Below are 12,651 nucleotides of genomic sequence, written 5' to 3' on the forward strand. Positions count from 1 at the left end.
GCAGAAGAGGGAAAAATAATATATGTTGATTACTGTAGGGGGGAAACTGGCAATCTCCCTAAAATTAAACATATAAGTAGACAACATAACGCAAAACTACCAAAACGATAAATAAAAACAAATATTGCATAATTAAATAAATAACAAGTGGCAAAATTTATTATTAGATTGTTAATGTCATGTTTGTAAAAGTTTATTATTAAAGTGTACGTTCTTATTTATTGAGAAATAATAATTTTTGTGATTAAACTTTATTTTGATTTTCTAGTATTCTTTAATTTAAGGATTAAGTTATTGTAAAATTTATAATTTTTATCCACTATATTTTTTTTATATTTTAATATCAATTAATAATTATTATAATTTTGATATAATTAAATTTTATTAAAATAAAAATTATTTTGATAATAAAATTCAAACCAAACCCAAACCAAACCCAAATGGTTTGGTTTGGTTTGGGTTAAAAATATTTGGGTTGGTTTGGGTTGGATCCAAATTTTTATGGTTTGGTTTGGGTTGACTTAAAATCCAACCCAAACCAACCCATGCCCACCCCTAGCATCCACACCTGTTATATGCACACATAATGTAACAATATAATGAAGCCTGCCAACTCTAGCGAAAATAATTCGGCAATTAATCTTATTATTGGCACAAAAGACCCAATTCCAAGGAACCATTATTCTACTTTCACGGTTAAATTCAAATCCAAAAGAATAATGATGTTTTGTATGGAAAAGAGTATAAATTACAAAACATTAAAAAACAAAAAAAAATTTGATTTATAGTGAATTTTTTTTATTATTGTTATGTAGTGTAATTTTTTTTTTTAATCCTATAATGATGAGATGCTACTTTTATGTTATTTTTTGCACTTCTATATATCATTAGTGAATCCAAAACGACCGCAATCATACAGCAAGTAAGCTCGAATTCCAGGGACTTTCTCAAACATACAACAAAATTACTTGTTTTGTACTTCAGGAACATAAACTTGCCCTTCATACTTGCACCACCTATCACACAATTTTTGCACGAGGAAAACTTGAGAGCTTGAATTGCTGCCATTGCCAAGCCTCCAAATCTTTGAAATAAGAAGAGGCCAGCCAGCCAGCCAAGATAGCACCCAAATTTCCAAGCAATCCTATCTGCACTAAAAGAGGAGACAAGCGCATCTGTTTGTTAAACGAGGCATAAAGATATATTCAACAAATTTGCCTTGGTGCCTCCCACGTCGGATAATAGCGTCGATATATGTAGCAGAAAAATTGCAGAATTAGATCAATAAACAGTAAATTGCAAGACTTGAGTTTCTAATTGGTAAATTATTAATATAAGAATATTCTAATTTACATATACATTCACCATAAGGCTTACAAGTCTATCAAACCAACTGCATCTGCATAGGTGCATATATAATGAAGTGATCTAAAGCTCATAAGTCATTCCCACTTTAACCATGCGCTTGTGAGGAATATCAAACACTGTCTCACTTCCTCTCAAATTTTTCTTCAAGAAATTGAAGGCATAATTTATCATAAGCCTCTTCCCAATTCCAGCTCCCTCGGCTGCAACCACTTCATTTTCACCAATCAAGTGAACAGCTCCAGCTTCCCACGCTTTATCAACTGCTTCAATATCTCTTTCCAGTGCCTCTTTTTGCACCCCATGGATGGTATCCTCGTCCGAGTCGTGAGCAGACTCCTGGCTCTGTGGAGAGAACTTGTAGTCATCTCTAATGAACTGCTTCAAATTTTCAACAAGAATTCTCTCGAAGGGCTCTTCCTGATCTCGTACATCCATGTAACCATATCTTCCAACACAACGATACATATTAAGCTCCTTTGGTTCCACTCTACGGAAAATGAATCGTTCATCTGCTGGAACCTTGCTAATAGGTAGAGATTTGATGGAGACGAAAACAAGGACCGAGTGCAATGCAGGTACATTCTCCACATAATGCTTGAATATAGGAGGGATGCCCTGAACAAGCTCAGAGTAGAACAAGGCAAGTCCAGGAATTCGACAAATGTTTGTGTTAGCAGCTATATCATTTATCCTTCTCGGTGAGAGTTTGTGCTCCACCTCATAAAAATACTTCCTTCGATACACATTGTTCCAAACATACATTATAGTCATTAGAACCGCAGCAAAGATCAATGGCAAGTATCCTCCTTGATCAAATTTGTAGAGAACTGAACTTAAATAGATGAGCTCCACAGAACCAATTATAAGAACATATGAGATTACATAAAGTATGTTGGATTTCCAAATCATTATCATGATAAGTACCAGATAGGATGATGTCAATGTCATTACAAACACCACCGCAATCCCTGCATTAGTATGATTACTAGCAGATTGAATATTGTGCATGATTTAGTTTTGTGAGTGAATAAAGCAGGAAATTGAATTATTTGAGTTGTCGATTAATTACCGTATGCATTGCCAATCTTTACGGTTGTCCTGAAACCCATAGTAACTCCTATGCAAGCGAGCATGAGTAGGTAATTGACTTCGGGAACGTAAACCTGTCCTTCATACTCAGACGAAGTATGTACGATTTTGACATGAGGGAAACATCCCAGTGCAAGGGATTGCTGGATTATGGAGAAAGTTCCTGAAATTAGAGCTTGACTTGCTATGATTGCTGCCAATACCGCCACCACGAACATTGGCCAGTACACAGGACCTGATAATTATTTCACCACACACCCATATATGTCACTACTTGATCAAAAGATAAAGAAGCGAGGACAATAAAAAATGAAAAAAAAAATCTTTACCTGGTACAGACTTGAAGAAGGTATCCGAGACAAGATCAGGATGCTTGCGAAGGAAGGAAGCTTGTCCGGTATAAGCCAAAATGAGAGCTGGATAGACCACACCGCAGGTGCTTATTCGTATCGACAGAACTGTGAAGTGGCCAACATCGGCGAATAGTGCTTCCGCCCCTGATTTAAAAATAAATAAATAAACAAAAAGCTTGGAAGATTGCTCAAGGTATTATTTAATTACTTTATATACTAATGGCTGGAAAGAGTACCTGTAGTGCACAGGATAATGCCACCAAGGGATATCCAAGCAGCTTGCTGGTTGTTTCTGAAATAATCAACGATGTACCTTGGGTTTAAAGCTTTAATTACTGTTGGATCATAGTGTATAATATTGTAGATGCCAATTCCAGCAATGAATGCGAACCAAACAAGAAGTATTGGAGCAAATGTGTATCCCACTTTGTCCGTTCCAAGCCTTTGAAACAAGAAAAGGCAAACCAAGATAGCTGCTGATATCCAAACAACCCTATCTGTTTAAGAAGAGGAGGCAGGCAAATCTTAGTAAACATATCATGTGAAATCTGTTTAGGCCACAAGATTGCCCACAACAGCTAGGAGGTGAAGGCACAATATTACTGTTTCCAGTTACACGAGAAAGTACCTTCTGTCATTGCAGAAGTGGCTTCCTTGATGCCTCCCACAGCTGATAAGACTGCCCTTTATGTTAACAGCAATAACAACAGCATGAGAGTTGCTATTGGATCGATGAGTTTAAAATTTAACATGATGAATCAAAGAGGTTGCGCAAATTAACCTGAGATACAAGGAGTTAGAACACCATCCCCGATGAGCATGGAAGTACCGAGTAAGGTGGCAAAGAATAAGAAAAACTTGGCAACCCGACTGTTCTCAAGCTTGGACTTGAGACTCGACGCCATTCTAGAGTGTTTATTGCCCGGCAACTCAAGCTGGAAATTGGAAACATTGCTGTCCTCGGCTTGTTGACTCGGAACCAAGCTCACATTAGCGTATCGGCATATCAAAGAGTAGAGAGCAAATGTCCCACCTTCATAATGTATATATCTCATCATCACACTTCAAATAAAATTACACATCCTCCTTTTGATCTTACTCTTATCTTATTTATATCGATTAAGGAGAATAAATATGAATTGATATCTATCTTACCATCACCATTGTCGTTGGCATGCAGGACGATGAACACATACTTGATGAGAGGGATCAAAGTGAGTGTATATAGAATCAATGAAAGCACGCCCAGAACATCATCTGCATGGTTGATTCCATTAGGAAAAGTGCTCGAGAACACGTACAGGGGCGACGTACCAATGTCTCCATACACTATGCCAATGCTTTGGAATGCTAGTTGCAGTATCACCGACCACTTCATAGCCTTGGAAACAAAAGAGGAAATTGAAACAAAATTATATAAATTTGAGTTAGTTTTCAAGAAATTAATAAAAGTTTATTGGGTTCCAGCCGATCACCTTTGAGCTACGGCCATGGTAACCGGAAACCGCACCGGATTCGAGGTCTAATGAGTCATATCTTTGTGGCAAAAGCTTATTTCCTTTGACATTATCCTGGGAAAGGGCAACCTGCCTCTCTCCCGATTCCACTCCACCGGAGCCAGACATTACTCAAAACTGATCAACTGACATTGGAGTCAGAATCAGCGTTTTTATACATATATATATGGAGAAACTAATTAATGGTGTGAGATGTGGCCTGTAAGCAAGAAATAGAAACTAATTAATGGTGTGAGCTGTGGCCTGTAAGCAAGAAATAGTCTTGCTATTTTGGAAAACGATAATAAATTTACTGATCCATAATTGGAAGGTGAAGATACACATACATAGAGAATTCTGAAAGACACTGAACCAAGAAACCAACCAAACGCGATAATCTATGTTCACATTATGCAGGTTATAAATGAATTACCCGCGTACTTAACGAGTAAGACATTTTTCTTAATTAGAGAAATAGTTGGTGGTGATAACTTTCACTTAACACACGAAAGACCTTGAGAGTCTATCAATACGTACGAAAGAAATGTGTAAATTTGTTTAATGCATACGATTCCCACCTGTTTTTCTTAGTTTTTTTTTTTTAATATGGAATGGCCTGTTTATTTATGGACCCTCAAATCTTAACAATATCAAACCTAATTACCTGCTTAGTTAGAGATAGCTTTGTTATATAACACAACTTCAGATACGGATGTCTCCTTACACACTGCACGCGGGCGAAGGGAGGAGGGAGGACTTAATTAATGAATGCTTTGAAATACGAATTCGCTGAGGAGAAGAGACTGATTCGAATAGGCTGGTATAGGTTACAACGGCTGTGAAAAGGGCCCCTCTCAATTTCTCTCTCATTTGTTTTGTCAGTAGCGGTAATGTCAATTATGTAAATTACAAATTCCACTAATTCAATCCAAAACTTTGAAATCTTTAAATATTCAATTCCAAGGATTCACCATGTTGGCTTAAATGCTAAAACTATTAAATCAAAATAAACTTCAATATTAACTCCCGACAAGTAATCAAGTCTGAATTTACTTAACTAATGTTGTCTCTCTGGTGGGGATTCATCATCTCGTTTCAATCTTATTTTTCAAATCCTAAAACTAAATGAACAAGTTGGAACATAAAGATAGAGTAATACTTATCTCACAAACACTGTAGGAATGCCTAATACTAGTTCCGGGTTGTACAAGAGGAGACTAATGGTACAGATCGCGAGGATACATGTTGAAGTTTGTTAAGCAAAGCACCTGGGAGCTTCATTGAAACGTGTTCCCTATAAAATATCACCTTTCAATGTATAGCTGGGTATATGATTTTCATCCATATCATTCATCTTTTTACACACGTATATAAAGTGAGAATCTGGATCTTCCAAAACAAATTCTGCTGGAAGTTGGCCGTCATCAGTGATGGGAACAGGTTCCAGAGATGATTTCATCGAAGAACTACAGCCTCCGGGCTTTTCAAATCCTGGTCTTGCTGCAAACAAATGAGAAAACTGATTGTTAAAACATAAATTAAGATTCCTTTCCCTCAACCAAGAATAAATAAATTAACCAAAAAAAAATCATAAATTGAAGGCAAGACAGAAGCATAAATCTCAAGGTACAACAAATCCAAGGACACCACGAGCTACTTGGAATTCATTTCCATTTCCTCAATGACAAAATCATCCATATTAGTCCTCCCATGTAATGGCAAGAGCCCTCGTAAAAGTGGTGCCCTATGTGTACTTGTCACTGGTGAAACCAATTAGGAAATAGAATAAGAAATCCTGTCCAAAACTCAGACTCCAAAGATCTGAACTCAAGACCATGAAAAATTGGGATTGGACTCCTACATCTTGCAATTCACTTCGACAAAACCACATACCGATCTCCTCGTGCACATGTATATTTGATATGAGTGGCGGTGTTTACCAACCAGATCCACAGCCATGTATGGTGATGGATCTCGTAGGTGCTTCCACCAGTCCCAAAGACATTATACGCTGTCTTAAATCTCACTTCCAGAATTAAAAAAATTAAAAATCAAAATTCTAGTAGGACTCCTTGAAATGAGCAAAAACAGAAACAAACTTTAGATTTTAGAATAAGATATCAACATATACATCAATCAAGTTGATCTCATTAAATTATCTGAATTCCATTCGCTTAAAATATAAGATTCATTGGATAATATTAAGCAACAAGTAGAATTATAACCTAAAGATGAATTATATGTATATGTATATTTGTGTGTGTGTGTATTTGTTTCATTTAAAGGATGATTTATCTAAAAGCACTAAAAGGTTCAGATACTCTCAAGTGATTAAAATCCTTTTGAATTGGTTGGTGAAAGAATATGAACAGCCAAAGGGGAAAAAGAGAACTTACCTATTATGTACAGTTCAATTTTCCAGTTGTAGACCTTCCATTTCAAATGAATCATCCTTGCTTTCGGGTCACCATAGGTTATCTGTTGACCGCAAATTTGAAACAAATCACATATATACAATGAAGTAAAAAATTACCGAAATAACGTTAATTCTCTAGGGGAATCGTTACCAACATATATATCCCTCTGGGTTTAAGAAGCCTGCAGGAGAAAAAAGAATGAAATTTAGCTTAAGATATAGCAATTGAAGACACACAGATTTGATGAAGACTGGGAGAAACAGTCGAAAATGAATACACCTACCCCTTCCCAGGAACACAATATAACGAAACCAACAATGAGATTATTCTAATTTTAGGATTAAGAAAAGTGAACCTTTAACATTATTGACAGTACAGATCAAGATCATCATAATTACAACTTCTGGTAATTAAGTCTACAACCTGCTCACTTCTCCCAGCATCTGAGAAGCACTAATCGGAGCATTGGTCCCACACTGGAAATCACAAGCATCAGGAAAGCATCAAAAAAACACAAAATCCTTATCTAGAATGGGGTGAAATATATGAAGTTGCTAAAAAATGAGTAGAAGCAATCGTAAGAAGATTTGTATACACATCGTACCATCAAAGAATCAAGAGTTCCTAGATTTTGGATAGGGAATCCACGAGTGAAGATTCAGCCGCAAAACAAGGTATCACCACATACCAAAAACTAACTTAACATCAATGTCCACAACTTAAAAATAAATAAATAACACAAATTTAAAGCCATACCTTTATCAATAACAGCATCAAAAGACTCGTCTTCAAAGAAGCTCATATCCCTAACATCCATTTGCAGGTCTGTTGAGATTGATAAAGAAAACAAACACAAAAATAGCCGTGGTTACTTCAGAGAAAGGGGAAAAATAATGTAACAGGAAATAGTAAAAATGTTTGTAAAAAGAGGGTACATTTTAGCTGAGGGATTTCCTCATATTTCATTTTCATCATGTCGATAGCCACTGAAGAAATATCAATGTTCACTATATCTTCATATCCATCCTTCACCATGTCCTCTGACATCACTACAAAGAAATTCAAGAACTTTCCATTGCAAGCACGATTCATAAAACAGTATCGAGAAAATATTAAAGATTTAAACTATCCAATAATTAGATAACATCTCATATGTGCTATTCCAGATTTGCAAGAATCCAACGGTCTAATTAATTCAAACCCTAGACTCTCAGAAGAGAATTCGCAATCACAAGCAAACTCAAATTCCTCCCCATTTTCCCGCGTTTTCTTAGCAATCAAACAGGACAGTAGTGGAAAGCAATTCAAATATATTATTTTTTAAAGAAAAAAAATAACAGCCGCGACCAAACAAACAGAGAAATTAAAAGAAATAAATTAAAAAAAGGGAACAACAAAGACAAAGTAGAAGAAACAGAAAAAGAGGTACGGAGTGGAGGAGAAATTACGGGCATTGCCACAGCCGACCATGAGGACGCGAGAAGAAGTGGGGATATATTTGCGAACAAAAGGACGGAGAGCAGAGTAACGCTGGTACCAATCGAAGGAGCCGCCCTCCTGCACGTATCGCGCGTTCCAGTAGAGGGCGTCGCCATAGTTGTATGTGTTGCAGCTCGACACGTCCCTGTACATGTTTGATTTGGTTGGTTTGGGTGAATCGTCAAGAGTGCGAGTGAACAGACAGCGGAGGAAGAGGCTAGAGAAACAGAACAGAAGTGATGTGATGTGTGATGCTGAGTGCGCGCGTGGTACGTGCCGTGCGTGTTGGTGAGTTTTGTTCGTGTTTGGGTTTGGTGGTGGGTCTCGAAGTGGAAATGGTTGCTGTTGTTGTGGTTATTGGTACCTGGCACTAACAAAGTAACAAACCTATTAATACGATGAAGTCAACTCAAATAAAAAGACGTACAAATCTTATGTAGCCAGGTAGGGCCGCGAAGGACTGATTTCAAGAAGTTAAAATTAATTTCAGTATTTAGTAAATTTTTTTAAGAATTATTTTTTTATAAATTACTTCATTATATTATACATTTTGAAAAGTAATAAAGAAGTAGTATTTTAAAATCTGATTTTAGAAATTACTTTTATATTTAATGCAGTTTTATATATATCCTAACATATATTTTAAATATAAAATTATCCTTGTTTATTAATAAATAAAATCATTAACTTTAAAGAAATTATTATTATTAACCATATTGAGAAAATAAAATAAATAATAATAATAATAAATTTTATTTTAGTTATCAATTTTTTATGTACATAATAAAAAATATTTTATGTATATTTTTATAAATATTTAAATAAATTTTGTTTAATATTATGTTCAATTTAGTCATTTATATTATTACAATAATTTAATAGTAAAATTTACCAAACACATAAACCATTTTTATAATCCATAACACTTTTAGAAATAAATTCTACTAATCATTTAACCGATTATCTTCACTACTAATTATTTTTACAGTAAAGTTAAGAGTATCACCAAAAGACTTTTTAAATGTTTATTTACTCACATATGTGGTAAATAGAAAAGTGGAAAAAAATTCGTCATCTCCCAAAAGACTCTTCGAATAAAAATATATTCATATTATTTTTATCAAATTTTTTTTCTTCACCAAAATAATAACAATTATAATACATCTCTCCTTTCAAGAGCGAGAAGATAAAAAAATAATATAATACTAAAATTAAAGGCTCCAAAAGGCTTTAAAAATAAAATTCTTCGAATAAGATTGTCCTTTTCTCTCTTCTATGACAATCTCATTTCAAGAATTTCATTTCCAAAGTCTTTTGGAATACTTTTTATTTATGTGACTCTTCAAATGAGAAGTAAATATTGTTTGAAGAGTTTTTTAATGATGTTTTAATAGCAATTATTTTAAAAAATATAGCATTACTAAACTCGTTCATAATGGCCAATAAATCACTTTAAAATAGAAAAAAATTATGAAATATTTCAAATTAGAAGTGAGGCATTGTTTATGGATTTCTTGGAGTTTTAAAAGTAATCGGTAAATATTATAAGTATTGTTTTATTTTGTAATAATTAAAATAAATTGTGTTATACTTTATAGTGCTTCAAATTTGAAACTTTTTATGATTTTTTAATACGATCGTATTTTTAAAAGATGTATTAACGCCGACACTAGAAATATGCCGCTAAAAACATATTATGAATATATTAAAAATAAATTTAAAAACAAAAAAAAACCCCCACTGTAGGAGGTAAGCCATGCACCGGTGACTACTGGCCTCAACAGAAAAGGCCTGCTTGTCATCACGGGACAGGAGGACAGGCGTCCCTCGGTAAAAACTCACACGGCAGATTAAGCACTTCATGCATTCCGCCACGTGTCATCTTGTATGTCTATTCCTCCACGTGCACGCGGCGACCTTCCTCCTAGCAGCTAATAATACAAATATATAGGTGGATCCGAACGGACTCTCAAACGTTGTTGCTAGCTGCCACGGTCAGTTGATGAGTTGACTGACAATAGTGGAGGAAAACAAAGAGGCCTGTAAATCGAATGGAGAAACGAGAGTAAACAAAGAGGACAATAACAAGAAAGAAGCTGATGAGAAGGAACCTGAACTTCCTTTAATGTCACTGAATCACGTTTCAAGACTCTGCAGAAACGTCGAGGATTCTAGTAATTTCTACACCAAAGTTCTTGGCTTTGTCTTGATTGAGCGACCTCCGGCTTTCGATTTCGCTGGCGCCTGGCTGTTCAATTATGGAGTTGGAATTCACTTGGTGCGGTCCAACAACGAAGATAAGTTGTCTCCACCTGATTCCGCCCACTTAGACCCCACGGATAACCATATCTCTTTTCAGGTACCATACCTTGAACCAATTAAAATAATATAAGTTTTAATATATTACATTATAAAACATATTGTATTAGAGTTTCCTTTATCTTTCAATTTATGTTTGAGTTTACTACACACACATATATGTACAGTTTAACTAATACGCGTTTCACCTTTTTTTTTTTTTTAAATTTCGTTTTTGTTTGCTGTTGTTTGCCATTGTGTAATATATATATATCACATAATACGTACGTATGTGTTGGCATGCATGCAGTGTGAGAACATGGAGGCGATTGAGAAGAGATTGAAGGAGTTGGACGTCAAGTATATTAAGAGGACGGTGAAGGATGATCAAAGTGGAAATGCGATTGATCAGATGTTCTTCGATGACCCTGATGGATTTATGATCGAGATTTGCAACTGTGAGAATCTCTAGCTTGCTCCTGCTCGTTCAATAGGCAAAATCAAGCTTCCGTTTGGGAGGCATAACCCGCCGCTTGATTTGGGAAATGATGCTGATGCTGATGCCGATGCGATGATCAGGAACAAACAGAGCGCATGAACTTGCAGAAATAGTACTGGATATTTAAATTAATTACACCACGCTAGCTTGTAGATTTAATATCATCCATTAATATTTGTTATGTTTAATTTGTCTGCTTTTTATCGATAGGATTTTGGGGCTCACATGCACTCGTTCATTTTAATGAATGCTGAAGCATTGGGTGATATATATGATTCTTAGACCTTCAGTGTGTTTGTACGTGCAATGCTATATTTTTGAGCCAATAAATTATAAGGGATATGCGATTTTTTTACAAAATTTTTATGTGTCTGTAAAGTACTTGGATAATATTCAAATAATTCATTTGATTAATTATGTATTTTATTAATTACTTCTAAATTTATATTTATGAAACTAATAGTATATATATTGAGTATTGACACATCAATTTTTAAATTAAAAACTTTAAACTAATGTTGCGAATTTATTTATCGTCCTTTTGAATTTATTTCTATTAGTTCATTAAGTTTTGAATTCTGGATCTTGAATTTTAAATTTTGTACTATAAGTTTTGAATTCTGTATTTTGAATTCCGAATTCTAATGGTCCATTGAACTCAGGATTTTAACAGTGATTTCAAAATTCAAATGGTCAGTTACATTTTCCTATAAATAAGAGCTATGGTTATTGATTGAAAATGAAAGTTTGTTCCTTTTTTTTTTTTATGTATCTCCATTTTTCCTTGAATATTAAAATACTTCCACGTATATTTATAATAACTAAGAGTCTATATTCTCAATCACAATTTTTTTTTTTGAAATGTCTGTTTTCAAGAATAAGAACGCAGTTTTAATTCAAAATAATAAAAAATACAACTAAAAGAAAAATAGAAGCAACTGATGAATGATAAATTTACATTATTATAAATACAACGCGCCACAAAAGATATTGGGTAGAAAGTAAATGAAATAAAATAAAAATTAGATGTGAATCAATCACCTTATCGACAGCTGCTAAGAGTCTTTAATCGACAATTTTTTAATCTTTTTTAAAATACAAAAATATGATTATTATTAGATAGACGTGTGAAATTTTAACTTTAAATTGTTAGAGTTTATATTCTATCTGATTTGTCTAAGCATAGTTCTCAGACAATTTCAGTCCAACTTTCTTCCTCGCAATGGGTTTTAGTCTTTCGCAATGCTTGACAATCATATGACATATTAGATAATTACTTAACACGTGGCGGTTTGAAAACCATACTGTTTTTTTTTTTTCATTAAGTTTAACGACAACTTATTTCTCTTCTTTCAAACTTCTTATTTTTAATATTATTATTTTAATATGGAAAAATTTTAGAATACATATGATATTTTACATCGGCAGATGATCTAGAATCACTAACTAATATTTTTCATCCTCATATGTAAAAATGCATAAGTGAATGGAGGGCTGGAGATGTTTCTTGGAGAGAGACTTGCAAAGGTATTTTATTCAATTTATTATTTTTGCAGTTTTTAATAAATTAATATTTCTTAATTTTTTATTCTTGAAATTTGAAAGAGGAAAGATGAATTTTTGAAGACGGAGGAAAGGGAGAGAACTGTTCG

The 12,651-nt window shown here is 34.2% G+C and overlaps 3 protein-coding genes across 5 annotated transcripts; 1 reads left to right on the forward strand and 2 right to left on the reverse strand.

The window, feature by feature from the left end:
* Window positions 1-1,292: 1,292 nt before the first annotated feature.
* On the reverse strand, window positions 1,293-4,771 carry LOC102612582 (potassium transporter 5-like). Its single transcript, XM_006482887.4, has 8 exons — window positions 4,286-4,771; window positions 3,966-4,191; window positions 3,592-3,843; window positions 3,439-3,489; window positions 3,047-3,307; window positions 2,787-2,954; window positions 2,438-2,692; window positions 1,293-2,336 (listed from the first exon to the last, which is right to left on the reverse strand). The coding sequence occupies exons 1-8, from the start codon at window positions 4,433-4,435 to the stop codon at window positions 1,429-1,431; spliced, it is 2,271 nt and encodes a 756-aa protein (XP_006482950.1). The 5' UTR covers window positions 4,436-4,771; the 3' UTR covers window positions 1,293-1,428.
* Window positions 4,772-5,203: 432 nt separating this feature from the next.
* LOC102611693 (uncharacterized) lies at window positions 5,204-8,578 on the reverse strand. 3 transcript variants are annotated; one of them, XM_025101344.2, is made up of 9 exons: window positions 8,172-8,578; window positions 7,659-7,772; window positions 7,480-7,548; window positions 7,328-7,347; window positions 7,147-7,199; window positions 6,874-6,904; window positions 6,703-6,784; window positions 6,200-6,332; window positions 5,647-5,806 (listed from the first exon to the last, which is right to left on the reverse strand). In XM_025101344.2, the coding sequence occupies exons 1-9, from the start codon at window positions 8,353-8,355 to the stop codon at window positions 5,791-5,793; spliced, it is 702 nt and encodes a 233-aa protein (XP_024957112.1). In that variant the 5' UTR covers window positions 8,356-8,578; the 3' UTR covers window positions 5,647-5,790. The 3 variants fall into 3 exon arrangements, with proteins under 3 accessions (XP_006482946.1, XP_024957112.1, XP_052295953.1); XM_052439993.1 differs by lacking the exon at window positions 5,647-5,806 and adding an exon at window positions 5,820-6,066; XM_006482883.4 differs by lacking the exon at window positions 6,200-6,332 and having other exon boundaries at window positions 5,204-5,806; window positions 8,172-8,575.
* A 1,641-nt stretch (window positions 8,579-10,219) lies between these two features.
* LOC102611594 (glyoxylase I 4) lies at window positions 10,220-11,293 on the forward strand (the record flags this gene model as incomplete). Its single annotated transcript, XM_025101568.2, is given in 2 exon segments — window positions 10,220-10,561; window positions 10,811-11,293. Coding segments are annotated over 2 exon segments (630 nt in total), but the record flags the coding sequence as incomplete, so codon positions are not given.
* Window positions 11,294-12,651: the final 1,358 nt, after the last annotated feature.

Source organism: Citrus sinensis, chromosome 4 (genome assembly GCF_022201045.2).
Source record: "Citrus sinensis cultivar Valencia sweet orange chromosome 4, DVS_A1.0, whole genome shotgun sequence".
Taxonomy (NCBI): domain Eukaryota; kingdom Viridiplantae; phylum Streptophyta; class Magnoliopsida; order Sapindales; family Rutaceae; genus Citrus; species Citrus sinensis.